Source organism: Lepisosteus oculatus, chromosome 2, assembly GCF_040954835.1.
Source record: "Lepisosteus oculatus isolate fLepOcu1 chromosome 2, fLepOcu1.hap2, whole genome shotgun sequence".
Taxonomy (NCBI): domain Eukaryota; kingdom Metazoa; phylum Chordata; class Actinopteri; order Semionotiformes; family Lepisosteidae; genus Lepisosteus; species Lepisosteus oculatus.
The window spans coordinates 56,595,896-56,623,893 of NC_090697.1; the positions used below are offsets into that span (position 1 = coordinate 56,595,896).

The 27,998-nt window shown below is 36.6% G+C and overlaps 1 protein-coding gene across 2 annotated transcripts; it reads left to right on the forward strand.

The window, feature by feature from the left end:
• Nucleotides 1-236: 236 nt before the first annotated feature.
• On the forward strand, nucleotides 237-27,998 carry LOC102697988 (protein FAM167A). 2 transcript variants are annotated; one of them, XM_006625672.3, is made up of 3 exons: nucleotides 237-541; nucleotides 21,017-22,127; nucleotides 27,243-27,998. In XM_006625672.3, the coding sequence occupies exons 2-3, from the start codon at nucleotides 21,759-21,761 to the stop codon at nucleotides 27,504-27,506; spliced, it is 633 nt and encodes a 210-aa protein (XP_006625735.2). In that variant the 5' UTR covers nucleotides 237-541; nucleotides 21,017-21,758; the 3' UTR covers nucleotides 27,507-27,998. The 2 variants fall into 2 exon arrangements, with proteins under 2 accessions (XP_006625735.2, XP_015199218.2); XM_015343732.2 differs by lacking the exon at nucleotides 237-541 and adding an exon at nucleotides 19,587-19,827.

Sequence of the window (27,998 nt, forward strand, 5' to 3'; positions counted from 1 at the left end):
TGTGAGAGTAGTGAATTACTCAGTCTTTAATAATACCACACTAGTTAGTTTGAAAGAGAACCACTTATCTCGAAGTAGCCCTTCTAAATTTAAATATAATTTTAATATTTCGTGTAAATATCTGGGGAAAGCTAAATTGTGGTTAACTACCCATCAGAATTTCCATTCGTTGATAAACATGGACGGCTTTAGGACACAGTAGATGCTGTATGATGCTGCACCGTTGATTTACGATTGGCGAATGCATCCAGGGAGCAACAGCAGATTGCAGCAAGTCACAGGAGTGAAAAGGGACCTGTCCGGGATTGCTAAACTGTCTCTAGGCAACCAAAACCTTACGCAAAGTCCCCCTCCCATGCTTCTCAAGATTCAAAAAGCAAAAATGAATGAATAAAGAAGGGTGCCGATTGGTGGGATCCGCATTTTTCGAGCTACAATAATTAGCGAGTGTTTTATTTCTCCAACAGCGATTCTTCAAAGATATTGCAGTGGACAAGCAGATGGAATCAGATATGCATCACCTTTCTCGCAGATGAGACAGGTGAGTCTGCGCAGTTTTTTTCTGATTCCCCAAGGTGGCAAGCTTAGGACCGGAGAAGCCTACAGCCGCTAGGCATCAGCTTTCGAAAGCAAGAATTTCAGATAGGTCTAGCAATGCTTGATAAAATAGTGGTAGTACTGTACATGCAACATCAATTACCGCTTTACAGCAGTAATTCTCACGCTTACCACAACCTGTGCAACAAATAATGTATTTTTCTGACTAGTCTAACTGTACGGTGGAAGTAACTTGAAAGGAGACACTAGTGCATTTTGCGCAACAATCGTGTTAAATTCTAAAGTGCTGCATCTTCGTTCGAATTACATTTCAGATATTCAGGCTGCATAGTAAAAATTAAAGAAGGATAATTTTAAATTACCTTTTTCTGTCTTAATATGGTTCTGGTGTTCGTGTTACCTGACCATTGGTAAACCAGTTTATATACAAACATTTTAAACAATGTAATGTATTTAGGTAAAAAAACCCTGTGATTTCATGTTATTGGAAAGGCAGATTCTTTGCACAATTTATTAATAAAACCATTTTCTTCACTTATTGTTAATTATTCCTTAGGACATTATAATTATTAGGGGTATACGTTACTGTCGTTTAGCTTTATTGGCGTTGATTTGCTTTTAATCGTACATAGCTGTGTATCTATTGTTTATTTTATTAAACCTAATGTTCTCAGCTGTGACCTTATGAAAGGTGTTCATGATGGTTTCACGTGACTTGCACGTTAACAACGGATTAGGATGCTTGGCTTATTCCAGTTGTTTCAAGCCGATAATATCATTGGTGCTCTGTGCAAATTGCCAGTGTCTTAAACACATTAGATTCGTAGTTAACTCTCAGTGATGAACGCTTAAGTGATACACTGTCGCACAATATTGTTGTTTGGTGTGCAGACAGCACGAGATTGACGTGCCTCGCATCTGTTAGTCACCCTTAGCTTATTATTACATGTAACTTCATTTCATAAGCAATACAACTTTCATTTGACTTCCTAGGTTAAGTCACGCTACACTGCAATCCAATAGTTTCTAATTACAAGAAAGTATAACTCTTAAACAGTTAACACGGACTATTTTATGTTTGAATGCTAATTCAGTTACAGTAAATGTGAAGATGATTTATCTCTCACGCTCTAATGTCTAGTATTCTTCAAAAACATGTGTTTCCTCTTTTGCTGATGTACTGTAGTAGGATATTCCATGAGACTGAAAGCTCTTAATGTAGTTTACCTGGTCTAAATGCCTGATACTTTCATGTTTCATGAATGGGTTTGAAAGCCCACAAATGTTTGGACTTGTTGAAAGTGAAAATTGTTACAAAATAAGGATTTGTAGACCTTGTAGGCTTGTTTTTTTTATAAGTAATGTAAAACTTAAAATTCAAGATCCTGCAGATCTGTGCTGGAAATTAAAAAGGAGAGTAATATTAACAGTAATGTTTTTTTTTTCCTACAGGAAAGTGAGGAAAAATCACTTCTCATCAATAGTTTAAGAGTTTTAAGATGATTGTTGTTCACTTGAGCACTTTATTATGTGACTGCATACTAAATTGACCAATTTACCAATTCAATTTTTTGAATTGTTTCGAGTTTTGGAACTGCTGGGTATTAATTTACCTCCAAAATCCATCACTTGAAAAATTCCCCTATTTGAATAATAAAAAAAATCAAATGTACTTTCAGTCTCTAAAACAAATTAATACCTTAGTTCAGAAAACTGGATTGAAAACTGCAGACACTGGGGTGAGAACTAAGACTGGGAAACCTTGTTTTATGAACATGGCAGGGGGGGTCTGTCCAATCTTAGACCTGTGTGAAAAGTTACAGACATTAATTATTGACATAATTGAACCAATTTATCAACTTATCCATGATATTCAGTTGCTGGTGAGAACTACTGAGACTTACTGTACCATGTGAAATCTGTACACATACCACCCCTACAGGACCAAAACTGAGGACTCCTGTTTTAGGGCATTAATTGACTGCCAACTGGAAGCTTTTAGATTAGTGGACAAGGCTGCGATCTGTTGTTGTGAACTTGTTGTGGTGTAACAGTTTATACCCTCAAACTTTTTGTGTAAATTTCCACATTACTACAATGCCTTAGTCTTGAACACCATTGCATTTGGCAGGAGTTTTCAACCTTTTTATAATGGTGTATCAGTTCTGTCCCAAAGCGTCAGATCAAGTAACTCCTTTATACTGTAGATCCTACTGAACGGATTAATTCTGGCAGTTTAACAAGCGAATATCTTAAATATATTTGAATGTCACTTTGGATCTGAAGCTATCAAGTAACTCCCCATTGTCCATTATAAGACAGGCATACCTAAAAGAAGCTAAATTAGTTCTTAAGACATTTTTTTAAAAGTCTCTGATAGTTTATAGTCTGCAAAGTTATTTATTCAGTGTGCACTGTATAATTTATCATAGCATTTGCTTCTCTCTTTACTAGGTAACATCAAAAACTGTTTTAACAACGAAACCTTGCTCACATCAACATACTGTAAATACATGTCCTAGGAGTCTACCAATTTCTTTCTTCAAATTTAGCTAATTCTACAATTTTAGATTCGTCGTTAGTGTGCTACTCCGTCTTGCTTTTTTGATCCCAGGACCAGACAATGAGTTTCTTGGTGATTCCTAGTAATAATTTGCAGTTGTATTAGTAATAACGGGGCGACGATGATGGCCGAGACTCAGTTAAGAGCAAATGCTCTAAGGTTTCCTTGGAGGTTAGCCTGGTTTCTCACCTGTGACACGTTTCTATCAGGCTCGAGTTCATTGACCCTTTGCGAATTGCAGTGCAGTCTGTTAGTTCTGCGTACTCTATTTGGTTGGACATGTGGATGTCTTTAATAAAAAATGGCTTATTTAATGTATTTTAATTTAATGTTTTAGTTTTGTAGTGCTGTTTCGGAAATGTTTCGGGAACCTTACATGAAAGCGCTACTTTTTAAAACTTTCTTGCGTTTTTTTGCTACTGTAGATCACATTACTTTCCAAAAATGTCTACGCTAGTTTCTATAGTCACGAGTTTTACTCATCATGAGACGATTCACATAAGAGGATTTTCAGGGAGTGTTTATTAAGCCCACTGTCAAGTCAAAGAATGCACGATTCTTACTTAAGTTTTGATTATCTTTCACTGAATCTACTTCTCTTTCCTGTTTTGTGTTAGCTCACAATTGTTTTGCAAGAGCCATAAAATGTATTTGACTGAAATTAAAGATACACGGTCTGGAGCTGGTTTAAGAGGGTGACCTGGATCAGTATGGATGAATGAAAGCTCACCGAAAAGAAGTCAGGCATGCTTATAAAGTACATTTTGTGATAAGTTAAATTCATTTTGTAATTAAGAGCACAGTGATGAAGGAATACAATTAAAACATTATAAATGGTAGCCTGTGTAAACACCCAATTGAAAATCTCTTAAATACTGTATTGTAAACACTTGTTTCACAAGGTATTAAGTATACACTACGCTAAAAAGAGAAGACCACATAGATTCAACAAAGGACTGCATTATATAAATTCCCTGCCAGTCAAAGCAGTCATGCTTCAAGTGAAATAAGACTGTTGTTCTTCTCTTAATCGGTATTTGCCCTGGCCTTTTAGGGCGTTCCACCCTCTGAAAGTATGATAACATCATGAGAAAAGAACATTCCCAATATTGCCGAAGAAAAATGACAAAGACACGGTCTTCAGTTAGGCACCCTGCTGCTCTGTCTGGAGTCTCTGCCAACTGTCTTGTGCCAGATCACATTCTTGGAATACAATGTGGATTCATGTCAAGTGGAAACTCCATCTACATTACTGAGTTTTATGATCTGAGTTGCATACAAAAAAAAATTAAATAGGTGCTCATGTGAATCTTCTGTTTAATCATAGGGCTTTGAAATGTTTATTGGAGTTGGTCACATGTCTGAATTTATAACTCCATGTTTGTAAGAACCTACGTCAGTCATTGAGCCTTTGAATCTCAAGGATCCAGTGTCTGGTTTAATGGGATTCCCAAAGTTGTGTGGTATAGTGTTGTGTATATGTAAGGTTGATTAACTTATTTTATTATCATAATCTGGCTGTTACAGTATCTGTTTACATACTACACAAGTCCACCAGTGAAGAGATTTTGCTGGATTATCAATCGGTTTCCTTCAAGGTTCTCCCACCAGTCTAGGTAAATCATGTCACATAATACATTTTCAATCAGGTTTTTGGAATCTTCAGACAATTTGCAGTAAAACATTAACTAGTCTTTTTTAGTGGTTGGAGGAATCTCTCGCCAACTGGATTTTAATACCTGTAAACTTTGATCTGATCAGTATGATTTGTTTTCCCTAAAACAAACTAGAACAATGGAGTTATGTGTAAATCTCATATAGCAGCTTTTTAAAACCTTTTTTTAATGGATGATTTTTAAAAGATTTACCGGCTACTTGCTATTTAAAGTTTAGTTAGATCTGATGGTATCTACCACATTTTATTTGAAGAAATAGATTTTAAGAATAATACCTTACAGAGATTTTGGGTCAATTCATGAGAAGCAGGATCGTACAATATAACAGAAATGCTGTCCATACCATAACTTCAGGGAAAAAACTAAACCAGACAATGACTGTACTTCACAAATGAAGCCAATAACTGTTAATATCTTGTGCAGTAGGTTTGGTCTGGTTTAATAGAAACATACATTGTTTCCACCAGTGCCTTCTGTAAAACTGAATCAGAGGGAGTGTACAATTTGAGATTGCCTTATCATCTCTTTTCATTCTATTATATATATTATATATACGTTCATTACCCAAATGGCCACCAATTTCATGTGTGAATGTTGTGGCAACCCAAAGTCCTGTGGAAGCATAACGCACAATGCAGAATTGCAGTCTGGACATGACACAATTTGCAGGACATGAGTGCACATACACATGGACTCTCTTATATACTGTATAGGTCATTGAATAAAATTATTTTAGTAGGGTATATTCTGACCTTGCAGCTCAGTGATGTGGTGTTTGTCATTGTTGCCTTGGAACACTTGGGCCCTGGGGTCATCTTGGGTTGCTATCTGTGTGGAGTTTGTCTGTTGTCCCTGTGTTCATGTGGGTTTCTTCTGAGTGCTCTGGTTTCCTCCCACAGTCCCACAAAAGTTGACTCTGTTGTAAGTGTGTCTGTGTGTGCCCTGTGATGGACTGGCATCCCATCCAGGTGTATCCTGCCTTGCGCCTTTTGCTTGCTGGGATGGGCTTTGCCTCCTTTGTGACCCTGAGTTGAATAAGTGGCTAGAAAATGGATGGATATTTTGACAAGTGCAGTTCTTGGAGAACCATAAGATCTCTTGGAAGTTGGTATTGGATTGTGCTTCTCTGTGAATTTTTGGGAAGGCTTTACAAGGATTCATATGTTTATTCTGTACCACAGGGGTCAGCTTTTAAGACTTCAGTACTGCTGGGGCATTTTCTTGACATCTCTTTGGTGCTTTTTTTTCATTTGCTCTCTTTAAAGGATGTTACATAATTCAGGGTTATTTCCTGATCCTTAGTTTGTTGCAATTTACAAATGCATAAAAGGACACTACAAAATGGTAAAACTTTGTGAGTAAAGTGTCAGACATGAAACAAACCATTTTCTTGATTCCTCTTAATAGTGATTCTACAAAAAAGTAACTATGTACAATACATAATTATACAACCATTAATCAGCTCTATGTCTAACTATGAATGTAGCCACATACTGTAATATGGTTGTATTGACACTTGATCTTGGTTATGTTTTTCATTATTTTGTAAGTAATGACTGCGCTTGAAAACACATGAGCTCTGAGTTAGGTGCAGTCTGTAGTGAAGTTTTTCCCATTGATACTAAATCAAGGTCCCTTTAAAACTGAGCATCTTAGCTTTTATTGCTTATTTGTGGGGGCGTCAAGAAATATTGAATAAGATTGGTGTTTGTAATAACCATTATTTGGGAATTATGTGGTTAACCTTAAAGGTAGATATTCTTCAAGTCTTAATAGATAATTTGACTGTTTTTTATGCTAGCTACTATATGAAAGGAAAGTTCCTTTAGTATTGTTATAAAGGAAATAAATATAACTTTTTGATGCAATTGTGTAATGTCATGGAAGTAGTATTTTAATAATTCTATTCAGGTGGTTAGTTTTTAGGCTTGTGGTTTTAAAATATCTTTTATTATAGTCTTACTGCTACTCCTATTTTTTTCTCTGTTAGATTTTACTTTTTATTTTCATTTTGATTGAGTTGTCTGGTTGTCCTGCAGAGGATGAACCTTCTTATAAAGTGTGGGATTTTTTTTCTGACATTCTTGTGTTAAGCCACCAAACACATCAGGAAGTAGCAAAAGAATGAGAGCGGGAGCAGTCAGGAAGTTATATGAATGGCAATGCTTTTATCAGAAAGGGGATAAGCGATGAACTTATTAATGCATGATTTATTTCTTTGTGTCATTGGGGAAAAAAGCTTGCTATACTTGTGGAACAAAAAAAGATCAAAGCTTTACTATAACTAATGCTTTTCACTTGACTTTAGTATTAAACCATATTGCCTCAACATAAGGTAGTTTAATAAAAAATAAATGCCTTATAAAACACTATTGATGCCACTTTCAAATAAATATCTATATATATTATTAATTGATTATGGAAGAATTGCTAGAAATTCCCCAGTTATAAAATTTTCAAAACTTGATTTAAATGCTGCAACTCTACGACTTGCATAGAGTGAATTAATAAAACTGCAGACTGTCACGCCACGTCTCTACACTGCTTGCTGACAGCACTAACAGCAAAGATAAAGCATCAGGTGGATAACAGATGTAGTGTATTCAGTAGAAATTGCACAATCTCCAGTATCTGACAAGCCAAAGAAATCCCAGTGCTAGTCAGTTAATGAACCAGCAGTGTTTGGAGTATAAACCCAACCTCCACTCTGTGCAGAGACCTGTACTGCTTTCCACTCTCAAGGTTCCCTTGTTTCAGAAATTTTGATTAAAAATACAGTAGGTCAAACATCTGGAACCTCTGAAGAACACACACACACACACAGGCTCAATCACTGAAGAGATAGCCAATTTGATGTGACAAAATATTGAAAATTATTTTCGCTCTCTGTGTTTACAGTTTAAGATGAGTTTGCTTCACACGATTGTATTATTTCTGATCTGGTATAGATTTTTTTTTGTGTGATTTTAATTTTCTGTTTTTCCATATCACTGGCTTGAATAAATACTTTTTGGTTGTGCAATGTTATAAAAATCTCTCTCCATTTAGATTTGATGCCATAATAGCTTGGCAAGGCAGATGCTTTAACTATCAGTGCAACAGCATTCCAGCAGTGAATTGGAAAATTATACAACGTGAAGGCCTCTATCTCCACCATATTTGGTCCTTCACTTTGTTATATCATTTCCACCCCTTTGTTTCTATCTCAATGTGTAGTGCCTTTCATCAGTTTGAAATTACCTTTCAGTTACAGGTAGAATTTAAATCTGTATCTTTTCGCTAAAATGGTATATTGCAGTTGCATTAGTGATCTCTGAACTAGAGCCTTTGACAGACTAAATCAATTATTGAATTATAGGGTGTTATATTGAAAAACAACAAATACATTTTTTGTGGTTATAGTCAGTAATACCAGTTATGTATTTGCATGATGTATGCAGGAGAGAGTTGCGTAAAGTTGGCACATGATTCTAATGCTAAAACCACACATGATGACTTTAGTCCTGATGCTCTCTGACATAAGCTGCCTCTGGCTCATGCACTCATAATTTTGCCTGAGACAAGACAACAGTGCTAAAACAAAAGTTGTATTTTAAATTTAAAACCTTAAATAGCAAAAGTATCGATGTTCAAATGCTTAAATGTGCAAACATTTCCCTTTCTAGTTCATATTGTTTGTCTGGCTTCCTGTTCAGTGTGTTTACGAAACTGAACTTGAGAAAGAAAATGTCTTTTATAGAGGGTCTGACAGCAGGAAATACAGTAGCAATTATATAAAGCATTTGTGTAATTTTTAAAAGCAGGCACTTTTAAAAAGCACACCAAGCAAATATTTTTGACTTCGGAAATTGGAAATGAAATTGAATACTATATAGCATTTTATCAAATCTTGCACACCTCATGATTTAAGACCTCTGTGTATTAATTTGAATTCTGGTGTACGTCGATTAACTGGTATAATCTCTTCAGTGAGGTTCAAAGCTTCATAGTTCAGTTGCACTTTTGTGTGAGCATCCTCTGAAGACTTGTGCCCTATGCTTCTGCGATAGGCTGTTGGTTGGCATACATGAAAACTCGCAGTCCCAACAGAACAGTCATAAGCCTGTGCTGTAAAGATGTTCTGCTGCTGTGATTTGAAATACATAAACTTTTTTATACTGTATACAGATACACACATTTTCAAATCTGCTCAACTTTCCAAAAAAACAGCAATTCATTGTTCAATTGTTTTCTTTTACATTTCTGGGGAAGTCTTTTAAGATATCCAGGAAAATGTCAAGCCCTGTATAATCTAACCATTCTTACATTATAGGTTGGGTTTTCACAGTGCCACACATCTGGTTAAGGAATGTTGCTATGGTACTTGTGTAATTTGATTTACTGAAATTTGCATGATATATTTTAATGTGCTTTTACAGCTCAGCATTATCTAGTGAGAAATGTAGGCTCATGTTTGGTGGAAACAAATATTTTGGACATTTTTGAGTCTGGGACTACGGACCAGCCCTTTAGAGCAGAGGGCAGGAGAGGAGGGGAAATGAAGGGGAGAGGAGCATAGGAGTGAGGGAGTGTCTGCACTACAGATCAGCATTCTTGATTGTCTTGTTTATGGACTGATGGTTGTTTTCCTTTAGCATTGATCTAGAGTGTGATCTCGCCTGTAGAGGATTATTTTATGTCTCACTTTTCTCAGGTTTTACGCCTACTCTTGATTGCATCAGGGTTTGTTGATGTTACAAATTGAGTGTGAATGTTTGATGTAATATATGGGACTGGTCCTCACTCCAAATGCACAAGTAAATATATGGCTTTTAAGATATTACTTTTATTTCCCAGATACCAAACAATTCACTGAGTATGAAAGAAGCTGTGTAACCACACTCTGTATTCCAGAGCTGTGGAGGTGTTTTATCATTTATTTTTTTTAATTTACTAACTTACAAGATGGTCTCTAGACTAATATTTAACCTCTGTCATCAATTCTAACAATGTCAACCATCTCTAAAGTGACAAAGACTGATGAGAAACAGGAAGAAATGAAGAATGAACTCTTATAGCACGTCACAGTAGTGTCTTTCAGTGGTAGATTGTAAATGATGATGATAGTTGAAAATGAAGAAAACATTTTTTTACCTTAATAACCTGACAAAAGAAGTACATTTCAATGCTGATCTGGGGGTTTGGGTTTGTATTTTTGCCAGGTACTGTATGCAATACAAGATTCTCAGCCATAAAATTTTCCATTTTTTAATTGAAGTGCACTGAAAATCAGGATGATCATTATGTCTTCAATGAATGACTCTTTTCAAACTGTATGAAGAGGGGCCTCTCCTAGGTGGTTCAGTGAATTAAAAAACCCATCTAGAGTGAAGGTTTGGCACTTTATAATATTACGCGTTTGAGGCTAGGCTGTAATTAGCTAGCTGTAAATGATTCTACAAAGGGTGGTGCACAATGGTCCAAGTACCCTAGGGGCTGTGTGGGTTTGAGTTGCCTAGGGTATTCTAGGCTTCTCTTATAAAATCAACCTCTTTGACTTGCCAGGTGCTTTTGAGTGGGAAGTCTGTTACACTTCCAGTTGATTCTAGGTTCTATGAAGTACTGCAAAACTTGTGTTGTGTACAAAGAGCTATTGACAGGCTTACATCCATCCATTCTATAAGCGTTTCATCCAATCCAGGGTAATGGAAAAGCCAAAGCCTTTCCCAGCAAGCAACAGGAAGAGGCGGGATACCCCCTGGGTGGGACACCAGTCCATCATGGGGCACACACACAGACAGTAACACACACACTCAGCCCAGGGCCAATTTTCTCAGAAGCCAGTTAACCTACCAGTGTTTTGGACTTATGGGAGGAAACTGGAGCACCTGAAGGAAACTGGCATGAACATGAGGAGAACATACAAACTCCACGCATTTCTGGTAGAAATCTTGCACTGTTCCCATTTGTCCTGTGCTAGCACGCTTAAATGACCTAAGCGCATTACATAATTACTGGCAAATCCAGGTTAGGAGAATAAACATAACAGCTGTTTTCAAAATGTATAAGCAATTGTAAAAGAGTGTCTAGATCCAATTCCAATTACAATAAAAGGAACATTTGAAGAATAAAAAATTCAGGCCCAGCCGTAATGCATTGTTCATTTAAGTGCATGTCTTTTTCATTTGGAAGATATTTCTGAGGTTAATTTTAATTGGATCAAACTCATATGGCATTTTTCTTAAAGTTTCAAAACAGTAGGTGGTACATACTTGTGAAAGATGGAATATAGATAGTTTATAGATAGCAGTAACGTTCTGCAGTGAATTGTGTGCAAAACATTACATGGCGTTTAGAACACGTTCAACACTGTCTGCAACACTTCATGGTACACTCTCAAAGTTAAGAGGAAAATCACTTCTGTGCTTTCAATGTTCAGTTGGCAATAGCTTACACAGTCCTTCAATTAAAAATAAACTAGTTGGGTATTTAGGGCAACGTGTCCTAAATCCACACACAAAGAGTATAAAGGGTAGAACAGTTCTTTTTTATTCAAAGGGGTGGAAGCTGACATTCCTACCATACTGTATATTGTACCTTATATTGATTTTAAAATGTCTTTCTTACATTGACCTGAAATAGCCTTTTATAACACTTGGGAGTAATCTAGGGTCTGACTGCTCCCTAATATATATTTGGTTTCTTCATCTGACCAGGAATAGTACATTGCAATCTACTATTCATCTGAATGGAATTCTAATAAATTGAAGCTCTTATCTTCCATCTCTTATCTGGGATGGAAGACAACCAAGCTTTTTGCCCAGCTGTTCTAAATAAAAATCAGTCTTGATGTTATTTTGAATTATACATTATACACAGATCCCTCTTCTTTTTATGTTTCACCTCACACATCCTTCCTTCTCCTTACCTCCACCTTTTCAGCTACCCCTTGGATCTCTCTTCAGTCTGCATGGGGTCCCAGCCTTCCATCCTAAAGCCAAGGCACTCAGCCACATCATAAACCAGATCTCAATATACTGTACCTAAATACACAATAAAACACCCTCACCTCTGGGGTGTTGTTATTCCTTGGGAAATGGTATTTCTCTAGGAGCTACGATTTGTTTAACCTTCTTTCAGAATTCTCCAGGGTGCTTCTCAAACTAAAGTATGTCACCAGCATTTTGTAGTCAAGCAAAGATTAAATAAAAAATCAATAGACTTGGGAAACTCAGATCATTAGAAAAAATGAACATGAGGTGACCCTTGTCGTACAGTGAAATTAATTTTACAACAAATAAACAGTAAATAATAAGGAAGGTGAGTTCTTGGGTTTGAAAATCATACAAAACTGACTCAATCCCCATTTTATTGCCTCTTTTAAAAAGACACCCTTTCTTGATCACTCTATCTACTGTACAAATGCAACCATACATCTCTTGGTTAGCAGGCTGATTAAAGGTACTCTATCTTACTTATTCTGAATTACATCCCTGGCCAGACCAGTGCTGCAGCCTGATACTTTTTTTTCAAACCCTTAAAAATGTCCTTAAAAATGATCTCAATGCAGAATTGTAATAAATTAGTTTAAAAAAAATGCTCAGCCTTGTACTGATTGCCTATATCTAAGACTATATAAACTTTTTTGATACAGTTTAAGTAGAGGGGAATTACAGTGCTTGTACAGTGTAACTTTTTAGACTATGAAAATACTAGCAGTCATAAATGAAAGGATTCAACAAAGATATCTTAAAAGTTACCTGACAGTTTGTAACTTGTAGCATGTGTCTTCTCCATAAGTACATAATCAGTATACTTTCATCCACTTTATATTTTAGACGTATCTTTATTGATATTAGCAAATATTAGCTCCTTATTATTGAGTAAAATCTTTAAAGAAGTAGTTCTAAATATTTTCAGTTACCTCTGAGAAATGTCTTTAACATTTCTTTGAATCTCAGTAAGTGATGGTTGTTCTTCTGTTTTACTTCAAAAGTAAAACAAATAATTCTACTGCATTTATTTAATAGTTTATATATAACAAATCTGTTGACTGATTTTTCATCTCTTTCATAGACGTTCTTAGAAAAATACAATTTACATTTTTCGTAAATTGTTACATTGTCCATGTTGTAGTACAGATTACATTGTCCATGTTGCCCAGAATTAATTTTAAAAAATGATCATTGCTAATGGAGTTCTGCAGCTGTAAGGAATGCAGGAATGCAATTGATCTTTGTGAATTATTTTTATGTCCAGTTTTAATACAAATGTATTAACTAGGGTAAAATATGACCTTGTGAAAGAGACATTGCGAATTTTAGCAATATTCCCGTGATTATGTTTTCATGTTGGTTAAAAGTACATTAAAGGAACATAAGGTGGATTAAAAAAACTCTCATGATTAAAGACATCTCATGCAGAAAATGTCTATCATCACCTCTGTAATTACACAAATTGGCACTTTGCTTTCATGTTTTAGCAGATGCAGCAGTCAGACTTTAATCTCTCGCTTTAATTTGGCTTTGCACTCTGTCTCATCAGAACAGGATTTTAGGAAGACTTAAAATCTTGGCAATATTTCAGCCAACTCCCATGATTATTATGTATTTTCTTTATAACAGTCCTTTTTTAAACAAATAAATTTTGTCACAATTTACTTTCCATTTCTGTAATCCCCTATTGCCACACATCCATTAATAGCATGTCTCAATTCTCTTTTTAAATTTATCTTCATATTCATATTACAGTATGTAATACAGTTTATAATACCGTCTTCATTATAATACTGTCTACAATCAGTAGAAATTCTCACCAAACTAATGGAGGAGTTATAAACAGGAGACCACCTTAATAGACTGTGAGAGAGGGCAGAATGTTCAGGCAAGGATCTCCATCTTGTCTGAACCTACTGTCCTATCACTGGCTTCCTTATTTACAATAATTACAAATGAATAGTTTATATTTTGTGTTTATATACAGATATATTTATAAAGATTCTAAGTCCCTGTGTTCAGGTCTTCTACATTCCAAAGGTAATCTCATTTGCGCCAAAAATAATGTGAACTAAACCACATATTGTTGCATAGGGAGGCAATGCTGGTTTCTGTACAACAAAAAGATCCTTCACAGCACAGTCTGCTGTGATGCCGATTCAGAAGATTCTGTTCTCCAAATCATATAATGTATGCTGGAGATACAAGCTCAGGGTTGGCAGGTACTCAAAGGAAATGACCTTTAATATAAAAAATATTACTACTTTTATTGGTCTCAACAGGTCTCAAAAATACCTGTTACATTTCAGTCACAAAAGATTGGTCCTGAATTCCTGGAGCTTTGGACTGTAGGAAGGTGGTGCTCACTTGCAGCACTCTTGCTTCTCCAGTTTTTGGAGAGAGGACGAAACTCCCATTTATACAGTAATTTGCTAGGCCTTCCAATGTTCCAGTTCTGCATTGGCGACAGACGTCCAATGGAAGAAGGCTTTCAAGTGTAACGGGGCTCATGCACTGAGCTAGTTACAGAAATGACATCACCCCTCTCTGAAGTGTGAGATCCTGCCTTGGCAATCAAATTCTCTGCTGGCTATAGAATGGTGCTGTGTGGCTCTGGGCCTGCTGGAGACTGTCTAGGTCCTGACAGGGGCAGAGAAGAGCTGCACTTGTAACCGGTGGTGTATAGAAATTCTGCGGTAGTGGAGGACCTGGTCTTTTTGTGTGGCAGAAGTGTCTAGGGGGAGGAGCTGTGTGTGCTCGGAGCCCACAAGCACCAGAGTTAGAATCCTGGCAGTGGCTCTATACGAGGTCACGCCAATAACTCCTGAATTTATCTGAGGGCTTTCTAACTTGTATAGCTCTCCAGACTCACTACTTAAAAGTTTGTTTACCTGACAAATAACATGGTAGGCCCTGGTTAATAACTAGTCGGTACGGACTAATAATCATTTAAACTATATAAAAGCTATGTCAACAACCTTAGATGTGTTACTGGAGATTTTAGAGGCACCTTTTTATTAAAACCTGATTAAGACCTAGAAAACACGCTAGATTTCTTATCCACTTAATTCAATTATGTCATTAAGTTCTTAGATGGAATGAAAATTAGAAACAAATATAGCAATTGAAGTCTAGGGTTGTACTTGTCCTAATCCATGTTGGTAGCAGTATACCCGTAAAATGTAACTATTTTTTAATGTGTGGGTATTTAAGATGAAGACTTATTTAAACAATGAATTATACATCAAAACAACAGTTGTCTGGAGCTCTGAAATAACCAAGCACTTTATTTTTCTCCAAGGTCTAAATAAGAACACTGATCATTACATAATATACAATGGAACTTCTTTAGGTTTGTGTGATGTTATATTACTACTTACCGATTTAAGTAGTGTCCCAGTGCTCAATTTACACTATCTAAAGGTGTGATGAACTTGTAGAGAAACAACACATTTTTTTGTGGTACTCACATACTAAGTTCTTGGAATGTGATTATCGCATATTATTTGTGAAATTTTAATCAAGCAGCTGAGCCAGACTGTGTGTTAGTCGTTTGTGTTAATTTTGGAACATTATTTTCTTGATATTTCTATACAAAAGACACAATTGCTTTATCTTTTTCTTTAGCTTATATTTAAGCTAAAGAAAACACTTTCTTGTGAAACCTGATAAAAAAAGTATATGTCATGCATATATGTCACATTATATATACTACTTCATCAAGAGGTTTTGTCATTCAAGAACATATAAGTGACTATTTATACATTTGATTAAATTAGATTTTTAAAATTATTTACTGGGGTTTTGATTTGGGAATGCAACATTCTACCATGTAAAAGGTCTTTTATTTTTAAATCTTTAAATCTTTTATTGGATAATTCTTATATTATAATCAGTTCTTTGTTTGATTTTCTTATTTGCACCTGCATCTGGAGCACAATTAAGCATTGAAATATATACTGATGTGAGTATGTCCACCATCAGTAATTAATTTATGACATGCTGTTCACCTCTCATTTTGAAGTTTTCTGTTATGTCTTCTCTGATCAGCCATTTCCACCTCATCTCTACATTAATGAGAGCCCCCTGGAAAAGGAATCTTCTGCTAATTGTTTGACAGGGGTGCCTTCTTATACTCTGTCACCCACCCCTGAATTTTATGAGTGGAAAAAAAACCCAAACCACATACTATATATAAAAAGGTTGTTAAAATAGCAGTAGTCTGTCCAATTTTCCAAATTTAAGCAATAATTCAAGGGTTATAAAGAACAGTTATTTTTTGATGTAGTGTTTTTCTGAGCTAATGTTTTGTGCCCTGTCTGGCATACACAACTACTGGCTTCTGGAACCTTTTTAAAATTTAGTGCTTTGATCTGGTTTCTGTCAGTGGTCAAACTCACTCAGAGGAATTGCTCTGCCTTCTGTTACACAAAGTATCTGCAGACACCCTGGAGAGAAGATACTAACCCAACTAAGCATAAATCAGATTTTATTTTAACCCTCTATATCCTGCAGACAATGGACTTTCAGTCCATTATATACATTTGCTTAGAAAATCCCTGCCAGAAAATCAGTACAAAATATATTTAATATTGTAAGGAATGGCTTGACCTCTATTTTTAATATATTTGGTTTTAGTTGCGTGTATAATCGTTTAATATACTTACCAGCTGTGAACACCACACAGAATCCCCCAAACAGGTCTAAAATATTACTTTTGGGATACATAACATGGAATACTTCGAGATGTGAAAAACAAGATACTGTGAACTGACAGATCTGAAGTATGGTTTACTTGTAGATTCCAGCAGTGTTGATAAAGCCTTACATTGAAATAAATAGATTTACACATTGAAAAGATGTAATCTGCACAAAAGGCCATTGGTTTCAAAATGAGTAGGTTAGGGTTTCTTTTTTTCTCTTCAGTGAAAAAGCACGATCAACTCAACTGGGTATATATTAAACCCACCATAAGCCATTCCAGTTTTCATAAAGAAGGGCAGTGAAGGCCTTTCTTTCCTGAAGAGAAAGCGTGAGCAGATGTTCAGTCTAAAGACCTCTTTGTATCCATGGAGGAAATGTGGTTAAGAAATCAAAGGAGGCTTCTTTTATTTTTTTATTGTTTGGCTGAAAAGGTTAGTCAGACCTCTACAGGCTTCTCTCCTGATCTCCGTGATTCGATGCCGCTCAGAAGGAAAAAAGAAAGACCCATGTTGTCACAGCAACACCCTTGTGCTTTTCAGTAATGTCTGTCCAACCTGTTTATCTGAAACCCCTAACCCATTACCATGACTAATTGTGAATGTCTTGTCTGGAGAAGCTAGCCTCTAAATACCCAGCGTAAAATGAAATACCAAATTCTGCTCAGAGTTGCTTACCATTCAAGGCACCTGTGCAGTACTGTACGTACCGATGTGCAGCAATCCCCATTCACAGGAACTGATTTTGTTTCATTGTGAAATTGCATTCAACATGTTGGACTGTCTTAGTTATAAAATGGTGTGCCCTGTCCTGATTTCCCTTAAGTATGTTAATGGCAGCAACCTTGTTCTATTGAATGGCAAAGTGGATGTTAATTCTTGTTGGAACTAGATAATAAAATAATTACAATATTTACCGCAGGATCTTCAATTGCAAGATCTGATAGCACTAACTTGTTAGATATAACGTTCAATATTTTTAATACAAATGAAAAAAATAACCATTAAAATTTGACTTGTGTCTTGCTGCATAGTGTAGTATGCACATGTGCTGTAATGTACTACATTTATAAAGCACAACCTGCAGTGCTTTGTGTTGCAAATGTTTTCAGAAACACATTACTGGGAATCCGAAATCAATATAATATTCCCTATTTTTTCTCTGTGGGTTATTTTAAACATTTTTTGTCATTCTTGTGAGTATTTAAGGAGGAATCAAAAGTTCAGGACTTAAAGCTTCAGCAATACTGGCACTTCTCAAATAATTTTGGAAAAACTCTAGGTGATGGTTAAAAAAACTGAAGGTGCCAAAGTCTCTTTTAAGCTCAGAGGGACTCCCAGTTTAGCATCTGGCACAGGAAAAGCTGTGTCCCAGATTCAGTTTAAATTAAGCTTTCATTTCTGGGTAGGAGTTGTACATTTCGTTGCATCCGAACAAAGTAGGACAAAGTACAGGCTTCAGTTATAAACATGGGTGCTGACGGCAACTGCCTTTGGGATTATGTTATAGATCAACTAAAATTATTGTGTAAGTGCAAGATAAACCTATATTGACAATCCTAAACCATCATATCATAATGGATCATAAACCACCACGTACATGCCAGAAGAATTCATGCTTGGCAGTAGTTCCGTAGAAGGACTTTCATTTCCATGGGCTTGCCACTAGGGGCTGCCAAAAAGACCCCATGTTGCGTAATTAGCGATTTTGGTTATTATAGTTTCACTAACTGTGTAAGGATTTGGAATGTACATTCTCACGTGGTTTTGTGTAAATAAGGCTGTGTCACTAGGAAGAAGGTGTTCAGTTGTAGGCCATCAGGAGATAAATTAATGCATTATAGAGAATATAGTAGGAGCAGATCATGAAATACAAGTTACCTTAGAATGGTTTATGTGCGTAGGTCCCTGGAGCCACATTATCAGAAGCACAGGCAAGTATATACAGTACATGTGGAGAATTATCAGAAACGTATCAGAAACAAATCAACGTTTGTGCAAAACTGTCTGGAAGGTCATGCGAGGCAGTTATTGGAGTGTGATGTGCAGTAACTGCTGGGTTCAGTATATCTCTAAACTGATTAATGGGACCACGGAAGTAAAAAAAGGAAACCTGGGCTTTGAAATCTGTGCATGGAATCTGTCACAACAGGTGTTGGACAGTGGACAGACCCAGGAAGGAGAGAGAAATGGTGCACCACTAGGCAATTCTGTAATTTTCTCCCTTTGTTCTCAAAGGCTGAAGACTGGCACAGCAATGGCACGTAATCTTAGAATTACAGTTCTCAGAAATGTAGCTGATGGAGAAAAAACACACCTGGCCCACTGTTTTTTCAATTACCGCCCCCGCGCCCAGTAACTGAAATGATGGACTTGCAGATTGGATGACTGAGTGCTGTGCAGTCATGAACACTTGGCTTGAAGAGAGGCTTTACTGAAGTGTCCTACAGTTTATACATTACAGTTTGTTTCAACAGAACTTGAAATACATAATTTGAAGTCTTTTATATGTTTTTAAGACATTGGTAACTCCCTGTATTCATCAGTATTTCATGATTTTCTAATTTCCCTTTTCCAGGTATCTTTTTTAAAGTAGAATTTCTTTGGGGAGTAGTTTTTGTGCCACTTGATGTGTTTTTTTTAGTTTTGAGAGTCCCATGAAATCATCTCTCCAGAATTAAAAAAATATCCTTTTACTCATCCTTTGGGGATTTAACTCAAAAGTCAAATTAGGTTTGTACTTGTTTAAGTACCATTTGAAAGTACATCTACACGCTCGTTTTAAAGAAATGTTCATGTTTTAAGTTTGTGTTTTGGGAGGTCTCTGACAAAACAGGAGACTTAATTTTTTTCCTTAATGCAATACATGGAACTTTTGCCACCATGCAGGCATAACATAAAGCAGAGCATTTATGAGTAGTGAAGTGAGCATAAGGTTCTTGAGGATAAACACCATGAAGACTGCAGAAAGTGCTGACATTTCTGCTTTGGTCTGTTACCATGGAAACTGCTTGTTCATGCCTAGCAGTGATTCACAGTATGATAAGATATGTCTGGGCTCTGAAACCTTTTCTGAACTGGCATTTGAACCAATAAACAAATGTATTCTGCCTTCGCTATTTTTGTGCTGTTCTTCCTGTCATTTATTCATTTTTTCTGGCTTTGATTTTAATTTTACTGCCAGTACCTATCTTTACCTGTCTTCCCCAAGAATCTCCCCTGTTATTGAGGAGCTTGTGTGTCTTTTTTATGTCTGAATAACTGTAACAAGACAGCCGCTAAATATAATGAAAGACAAGATTAACAAGGTACGCAACAAAACAATGAAAGGACTACTGGTAAAGTATTCTGCATGGGTAAGTAATATAACAGATTGCCATGCTGGTGGCATACTTCACAGTCTAGACATGTAGATTGCAATTTAGTCTAAAGAACTTGATGTCTGATGAAAGCCGTTACATATTGTACCTTCAAGGTTCGCCACAAAGGTTTTTGAAGTTTTTGTAAATGGTATCTTTGTGTTGTCTGTTGAGTTATGATGTTTGCAGAGTAGTTATCGGAAAGTGTCTGGGACAGAGGACAGAAAGACCTTTTCAGGTATTTTTCCCAGCCTCAAAATGGAATGCAAGGCGTCTAGTTTCTTAGCCGGCCCTAATTTGCAGCTGTGGAAAAGAGACAATGAATACAATGTGCTCTTCTCGGAGTGTCGCCATAGCAATGCACCTTTTAAAGACAAGAGTGTGAAAGAGAGTTTGTCCTCTTCAGCATAAGTGAAGATTAAGGTTTCTTTGTGAGAGAACTGCTTCCCTATGCAGTATTAGTAATGTGATGGTTATTGTTTGAGGACTGGCAGAACACAGGAAAGCACATCACACCACCCATAGGCGTGTTATCTTTTAGCTCTATACATTAGAAACCATTCTTAGATAATCCTTTTTACAGAAGATTCCCTTATAGCCTAGAAAAACCTCAAAACTCAATGGAAATGTTTCCAAAAAATCTTTGAATCCAATGTCAAGATTTGTACTGACTGGGGCAAAGTAGATGAACAACTTTCAGAAGGCCTGTTATATTTACTTGGAACAAATAAACATGTTAGAACGTGTTATAAATTAAAGAAGCTGGAATGGAGTAAGGATTGGTTGGTTCTGACGGGGTCATGAGAAGGTTATGATGTGTCATACAGCTGCAAAAAATGTTCTGGATAAAGTAGTGGAAATTCAGACTTGAGGGATTGTGGGAATTCATTACATTACTGTTTACTCTGGATCAAATGGAAAAATTGATGTAAAAATGTTAATTAAAACAAAATGAAAGATGTTTTCAACTTCAAAATGATAGGATTGCTTCCCATTCAGTTGTATCTATAGTCTGCCTTCTAAAACCGCTGATGTGAATCACAGTGCACTCCAACTTCCAGCACATGTACTGTATAGTACTATGATATTAGTTCATCATGGTTCACTCTTATTTAATTGATTTAACTCTTCACATTGAAAATGAAAGCACCGAAGCTGATGTGTCTATATTTCTTTATCGTTTTAGATCGAATTGCTCTGTGGGGGAAGAACTGCTGTTGGCTTCTGGGCTCATATCTGTTTTTTGCAAAAGAGACAAGGAGTTGGATTGTTTTGGGGGCTATGAAGAAAAATCTTACGAAGAGCTATTTATTCTTCATTTAATTTGTTATGCCTCATTGTTTTGCTAGCTATTTCTCTGCCATCTAATCTCACAATGTCATTCTGTGAGAGGTTATCTTTCTGGAGTAATCAAAAGGCAGTATTTCATTAAATAGCTTTGGCTTTATTTTTTTTTATTTCAACTGGATTTCAGACCCAGAGACCAGAACAAAAACAGGTCTGGAACATTAATTCTAGGATGCTTTTTTCCTTCACCTGTTTTTTCTCCTGTTCTTTGATTATTTTTTTTTTAATTTTGTGCCTTTAATCGTTGAAGACCTGTAATGTTTTCTAAATTTTTATTTGTGGAGTCCATTGCTAATAGTATTGCAATCATTGAGGGGAAATTCCTAGAAACTAAATACCAGATTTGCAGCTGTAGGAATACAGTACCTGATTCCTTGATATCCACATTTTTCAGAGAAACTTCTACTCTGGTTAACTGAATTGAAATAGTCTTGTTCATCTGCTTAATGAGGCTCATGCTACAGTGAAGAGTAGCCCAGGAAGGCTTATTGCTAAATCTGGATGAAAAACCAATTGATATTAACAAAAACACAGATTAGTTTTCCTCTTGGCCTACCCGCAACTCCCTTTGCTTGGACATAATGTCTCTGCCACGGATCAGAGTGGAGGAGGCAAGCGCAGCCACAGAGGACAGCCCTGCTGTCCCCGATGATCACCTGAGGAGCCTGAAGGCCCTGACAGAAAAGCTGAGGCTGGAGACAAGGAGGCCCTCCTATCTGGAGTGGAAGGCCCAGGTTGAAGCCCAGAGCTCCAAGGACCTCAAAGCCCAGGAGGAGTCAGCAGGACCTAAAGAGGAGAGGAGAGCCGGGGAGGAGATGCTAGGCACTTTGAGGAGATCCAAACGGCACCTACTTAGCAGTGCTGTTGTCAGGGAGGAGAGCCCACCCACAGGGACCCTGAAAGGCTTTGGGAGCATCGACGAAGCACTCATCTGGCTCAGGAAGGAACTGGTAAGGCCTTCCTTGGGGATCTGTTAAAGAAGTAGGCTGTTTGTTTGAGTAACAAACAAGATAACATCTTTAGATGGACAGGCAGGGCATTTGAGATATATCTTTATGGTATAATTACTGGTACAGGTATTACTGTGGAAAGAACTATTTGATATCTAAAGTTCACTTCCATGAATAGTGCTATGCCAGAATAAAAGGGTCTTTCCTCAAAGTACAACATATAGTTTAGAGGCAGGATTGCTGATTGTATCCACAGTATATTTAGAAAATTCTAAAATATTTGGAAACACTGTGAGATATTGTTAATTTTTCTGCTCTTTGATCCCTAGAGTCACGATTTTGTGTACTTCTCAATATATAACACTCCTGTAAAATTTAGGATATTAGGGTTTAATTCTGGACCTGGGGCACTATCTGTGTTCTGTTTGTATGTTCTCCCTGTGTGTGAGTGGGTTTCTGTTGGTGCTCCAGTTTCCTCCCACAGTCCACAGACATACTGGTAGGCTAATTGCCTTCTGGGAAAACTGGCCCAGGTGTGGGTGTGTGTGGGTGTCTGTGTGATCCCTGAGATTAACTGGGGTCCTGTCCATGGCATGACCTGTTAGTGCCCATTGCTTGCCGCGATCACTTGTGACACTGTAGTGGATAAGGCAGTTAAAAAATGTATGGAAGGATGTCATGCATTATGTTTGCTGACATTTTTGTTTATGTTTAATTTTCAGTGCATATTTAGAATAGCAGACACACACCAAAATACAGTGTATTCAGGCACAAGTAAAAGATTATTCCATGCTGAAAGAGAAGAAAGGAAACGCAACATTTCGGCTGTGGAGCCTTCTTTGGGTGTGTTATCATTGACGCTGGAAGAAGACTTCACAGCCGAAATGTTGTTTCCTTTCTTCTTGTTTCAGCATGGAATAAAGCTTTACTTGTTCCTTTGCAGCCTACGCATGCTGACGCAGCTACCTACTTGAACTGAAGTATATACAGTACATATATAAAACTGTTATTAAACTATATTCTAAAAAAAACCCATAATAGTTCTGCTTAGGATAATGCTAGCTTACTTCTGTTTATGCCTTGTCTACAATAAAGGGAGGTGCTTATGAAGACTAGACCTAACAGTTTATGTCCTTCTCTTTTTGTATTTTTCTCCTCTCCTCTCATGCTTTGCCATTTCCTATAGTTCTATCCCATGACAAAAGTGGGAACTGACCCCAAGCATGATGTAATTGGAATGCAAATTTGTGAGATAAGGTTCAGATTGATGCCAAGGATCCTTTATCCAGGGCCTTGCTAAGTGGAAAGACCTTTGTCCTTGCTGGCAAAGACAGCATCCTGTCGAGAATCAATTCATTGCCAGAGACCTTAACCTGGTCTGAGTATCTGGTGAGGAACACATAGAGGTTAAATCCATGCAGAATTGTTAAAAGAAAGAAAAATATCATAATGTTTAAGCTTTTGAGCCTTTTTCAGAGGAAATGGCACAACAGGTGAGAATGTATCCAGAAGCAATGAATATCCTAAAAGTATTTTGGATATATAACAAGTAGTAATTTCTAGAGCAACTCCAACTAAGAAACTAAGAAAGCTGTTCAACTGGAAGGTTGTGCATGTTGCTTGATGATCTGTTTTGAATGCTGGAATATTAACGGTATTTATTGATGTGTACACAGAAAATAAGACTGAATATCCTGCTCAGTGGTGCTCTTGTAAGCTGGTAAGCTGGTTGCAGTACGAAGGGCAAGGAGAGAACAACCAACAGAATCCTATGTTATGTATTTAGTGCAGGGTGTTGAGCCTTTTTATATTTAGCTGTTTTTATATTTCTGTTTTACTGAATAAAAAAATGTCACTCCCAATTAGCACATTTTTTATCCAGACTTTTGACCGCTTTAAGTACATTGCATTTAAAAAATGCTGAGAGCAAAATAACTTGGCCTGTAGGCCTGTTGTTTTATGTCTTTCACATTTATATCATGTAAAACGTAACTAAATTATAGCCTAGTCTTGTTTGATTTATGACTTGAGTCTGTGTACTTCATAACCCCATTCTTCTGTCCAAATCCTTCTTACAGTTAAGTATCCTGGGGAAAGAAAAAACCAAAAGACAGAGTAGGTCAGCAAATGTTAAACCCCTGCTAAACCACTTAAGCTTGATCATTTGATGCTGTAATTTATTGAGGGTTTTATTTTTAAGAGAAAACACTTTCTACAAAGAGCTGAACAAGTCTGTAAAGTGATCATAAGGAAAATCTTGTCAAAATGTCCCTATATGCTCTTATGTTGGCACATTTTCTGTCCTAGCAAGGCATAAATGTGAAGCTTTTGGCCTGCAATAAAAATTGCTCCGGTCAACCCACTGTGTGTGTGTGTCCTGAAATTGTGAAGAAAAGCAATTTGTCTGTCTTAATCTTCCTTGGGTTTAGACTGTAGACTTTTTCCACATTACATCTGTCTTCAATTGGAAGAAATTGCCTTTTCCTTAAAGGAATCTAATTTGGTGTCTTTATTAGTTACATTGATCATCCACAGACAAGATGATCAAAGTTTTTTTCAAAGTTTTTCAAGAAATCATATAATCTTGGTACAGATGGTATAATCTTTGTGCTCACAATTTGTTTTCTTATATTAAAGGTGTTTGGCAGGAATATTTTATTTTTGTTTTTGGAATTTATTAAAAAAAAGAGATCTTTTATTGATTTCAACAGAACAAGCCGGCAAAAATGCAATAGTTACCATGCCTGAACATAATAGTAAACGTTAATTTGGGAAATGTTATTGAGTTAAATCAGTAAAGGACTCAATGACACAGTCACATCCAAGAGTACATTGTCAAACAAGGTTTAACAACAAAAAATATTAAATATATTTTTGTAACTGGCTCTTGATTAGATTTTTATGGAAAACTATTTTAAATAATGTACTGGAATAAAGTCACCCATGTTGTACAGTTCTCTACTTTTTTGTTACTCTCCTGAAATAATATTTTCGGCATACTAGAGTACTTAATACTTAACCACAGCTGGGGAAGAAGATGTGACCTTGTCAGAATTATAAAACTGTATAGAATTGTGGTTTCAGACAATGAAAGGTTGTCCTGTAGATCTTCTTAAACATAGGAAATTTTGGGGGTAATATAATTTATGTTCAAAATTGGACACATATAAGACTGTAGGTTTTTCTAAGTGATCAAGGAAGTGTTGGCAGATTCAAAAGAGAGGATAATAAATTGCATATATATGAAACCAGAAAACATAGGAGTGGACTCTTTCATCCACCATTGAAATGTAGTACTCACCTGAGTGATGCGTAACAGCAATTATACATCAGGAGTCTCCCTAGCTCAGCAGGTTAGGCAGAGAAGTGAGAAAAGAACTGGAATTGAGCCAAGACATTGGGGTTAATCTTAATCTTATAAATGGTATCATGTGATCTTTAATGACCTAAATATCCTAAGATCTTTGCAAAGTGGTCTACAGTATGTAGAGCAAATTGACAATCTGCTTATTTACTTGAATTATTTAAAAGCGGTATATAATGTTATACATTACAACCTAAACAAAGTAGCAGCAGGATTATATTATATGCTTTATTATTTACCCATACACAAATGAAATGTAATACTAATGTAGGTCTAATGTATTTAAATATACAGAGAGGTATTACAGTACAGTATCCTGTTATAAAACTGACCTTTCCAGAAGTTTACAGGATCAATCATTTTGTTTTTATGCTAGACCCAGAGAAGGAAAAAAAAGACTAGTTGCACTTCTTATTTATAGTTTTATTTAATAACTGTGACCTCTCTGGTTATTTCATTATTGTCGTTACAGTTTTGCTACTTTTGCTTTAAATGAAAAGGGAATATTTAATAACCCATCAGCATTTAATTTGAAATAATGGAATCCTGAAAGAGGGTGGCTTGGTGGCACAGTGGAAAGCATTGCTGCTTTGGAGTGTTATTGCCCTGGGTTCAATTCTGGATGCTATCTGTATGGGCTTTGAGTGTTCTCCCTGTGTTGGATTTCCTTTGGGTACTTTGGTTTCCTCCGATAGTACAAAACATACTGGTAGGATATTTGGTTTTTGGGAAAACTGGCCTGTGTGTTTGTGTTTGTGTTTGTGTTTGTGTTTGTGTTTGTGTTTGTGTGTGTGCCCTGCAATTTAACTGGTACCCTTCTTTGTGCCAATTGCTTGCTGGGATAGGCTCCAGCCCCCTTGCAACCCTGAATTGGAAGACGTAATTAGAAAATGGATGGATGGAATAATAAAACCTTATGAATCAATTTTAAAAATGGAGAAGCTAATTGGAAAAGTTTTATTTTTAATCCCTCAGAGTTTAAATAACATATTGTTTTTTTCCCTATAAAAAAGTTAGTTTCAAGATACCTGTAAATGACCTGTAAATGTTAAATCAGTGACTTTATTCATACAGTATGTGTATCTTTTGTCTAAACTTTATAATGGACGACTGTATAGCTTCAACAAAAAATGTGCCCAATGCCATTGTTCTGTACATCTCATGGTTCTGTACAAAAATGGTTGTACATTGAAAAAAAACAGAAGAAATGTCATGTTAACTGAATTTCAGCTTCAACAGCCTGTGCTCAGTTAGTGCCATACTGCCGCCAAAGACAGTGTTCAGATACAAAACACAACTGAGTAAAAACTGAGTGCAGACCTTTCTACCAGGCAGCTAATTTCAAAACTCAACATGACCCTGGTGATAAAGTTTGAGAAGGCTTCCAAAATTCACACATTTTTTTAATTTTTAATTGCCAAATGAGTACAGATAACTTTTTCCACTACATGCTGAATAATAGAAAACAGAAACTATGTTTAGGCTGTTGAGCCTTTCTCAGGCTTTAACAGCCAAAATATGTTGTGCTTCATTCTATTTTTAGTGTTGAATTAACCTTTACTTGTTCCTATGCAGCCAACGCATGCTGCCTCTCCCCACTGTGAATTCAGTCCTTTTCCAGGCCAGGCAGAGTAACTGTCAGCCATGGTGATAACTATTGGAGCTCCAGGGGAATAGTTCATGGTTATGGAACATGTCTGCTCCCACAGTGAGAATACACAATGGTCATCATATTTCCGTGTGTGTTTCAGACAGAAATGCGTCTCCAGGACCAGCAGCTGGCTAGGCAGCTGATGCGCCTGCGCAGTGACATCAACAAGCTGAAGATTGAGCAGACGTGCCACCTGCATCGCAAGATGCTCAACGATGCCACATACGAGCTGGAGGAGCGGGATGAGCTGTCTGACCTGCTCTGTGACTTCCCTGTCACCCCTGGCTTCAGCCTCTCCACCCCACTCAAGCTCATTGGCGTTACCAAGATGAACATCAACTCCCGTCGCTTTTCCCTCTGCTAGTTCATTGAGCACGAGAGAGGAGCCCAGCTTTGCCAGAGCTAAGAGATTTCTGTTCTGTGTCTCTGCTGAGGGGGATTCCCCAGTTTTCCTGCTCTCTCATTCCTGGAAGAAATGTCTAAAATCTTGCGGTTGCCATCATTGTCAGAGTGCTCAACCTGACAGCTTTCATCGACGGAAGCCAGTGTTTCACTTTTTTAAAGCTTATTTTTTAGATTGCTTAAATGTGTTATTTCTCTGCAAGGCCTTAATATTGAATTAATGTATTATGTCTTTTGTTAAGAGTTTTAAATGAAGCTTTCCTGAGGGATATACAGATGAATTTTGCCCTAAGAGTGACAATCTTAAGAACTTCATTTTGCTTTAATAGTGTGTGATTAAGACTTGCTATGACATTATGCTTTTATTTTTTTAATCACTGAAATATACTTTCCTTTTCCAAATGTAATTCTAAAAGAAAATAAAATGTGTATTATTCTGACTATTCATCAATAA

What these genes read in the sequence shown, in the direction of transcription:
- LOC102697988 (XM_006625672.3), top strand. Translation starts at nt 21,759, where the DNA reads ATGTCTCTGCCACGGATCAGAGTGGAGGAGGCAAGCGCAGCCACAGAG. An exon ending in TCTGGCTCAGGAAGGAACTG is followed by an intron (nt 22,128 to 27,242) that starts GTAAGGCCTTCC and finishes TGTGTGTTTCAG; the next exon opens with ACAGAAATGCGTCTCCAGGA.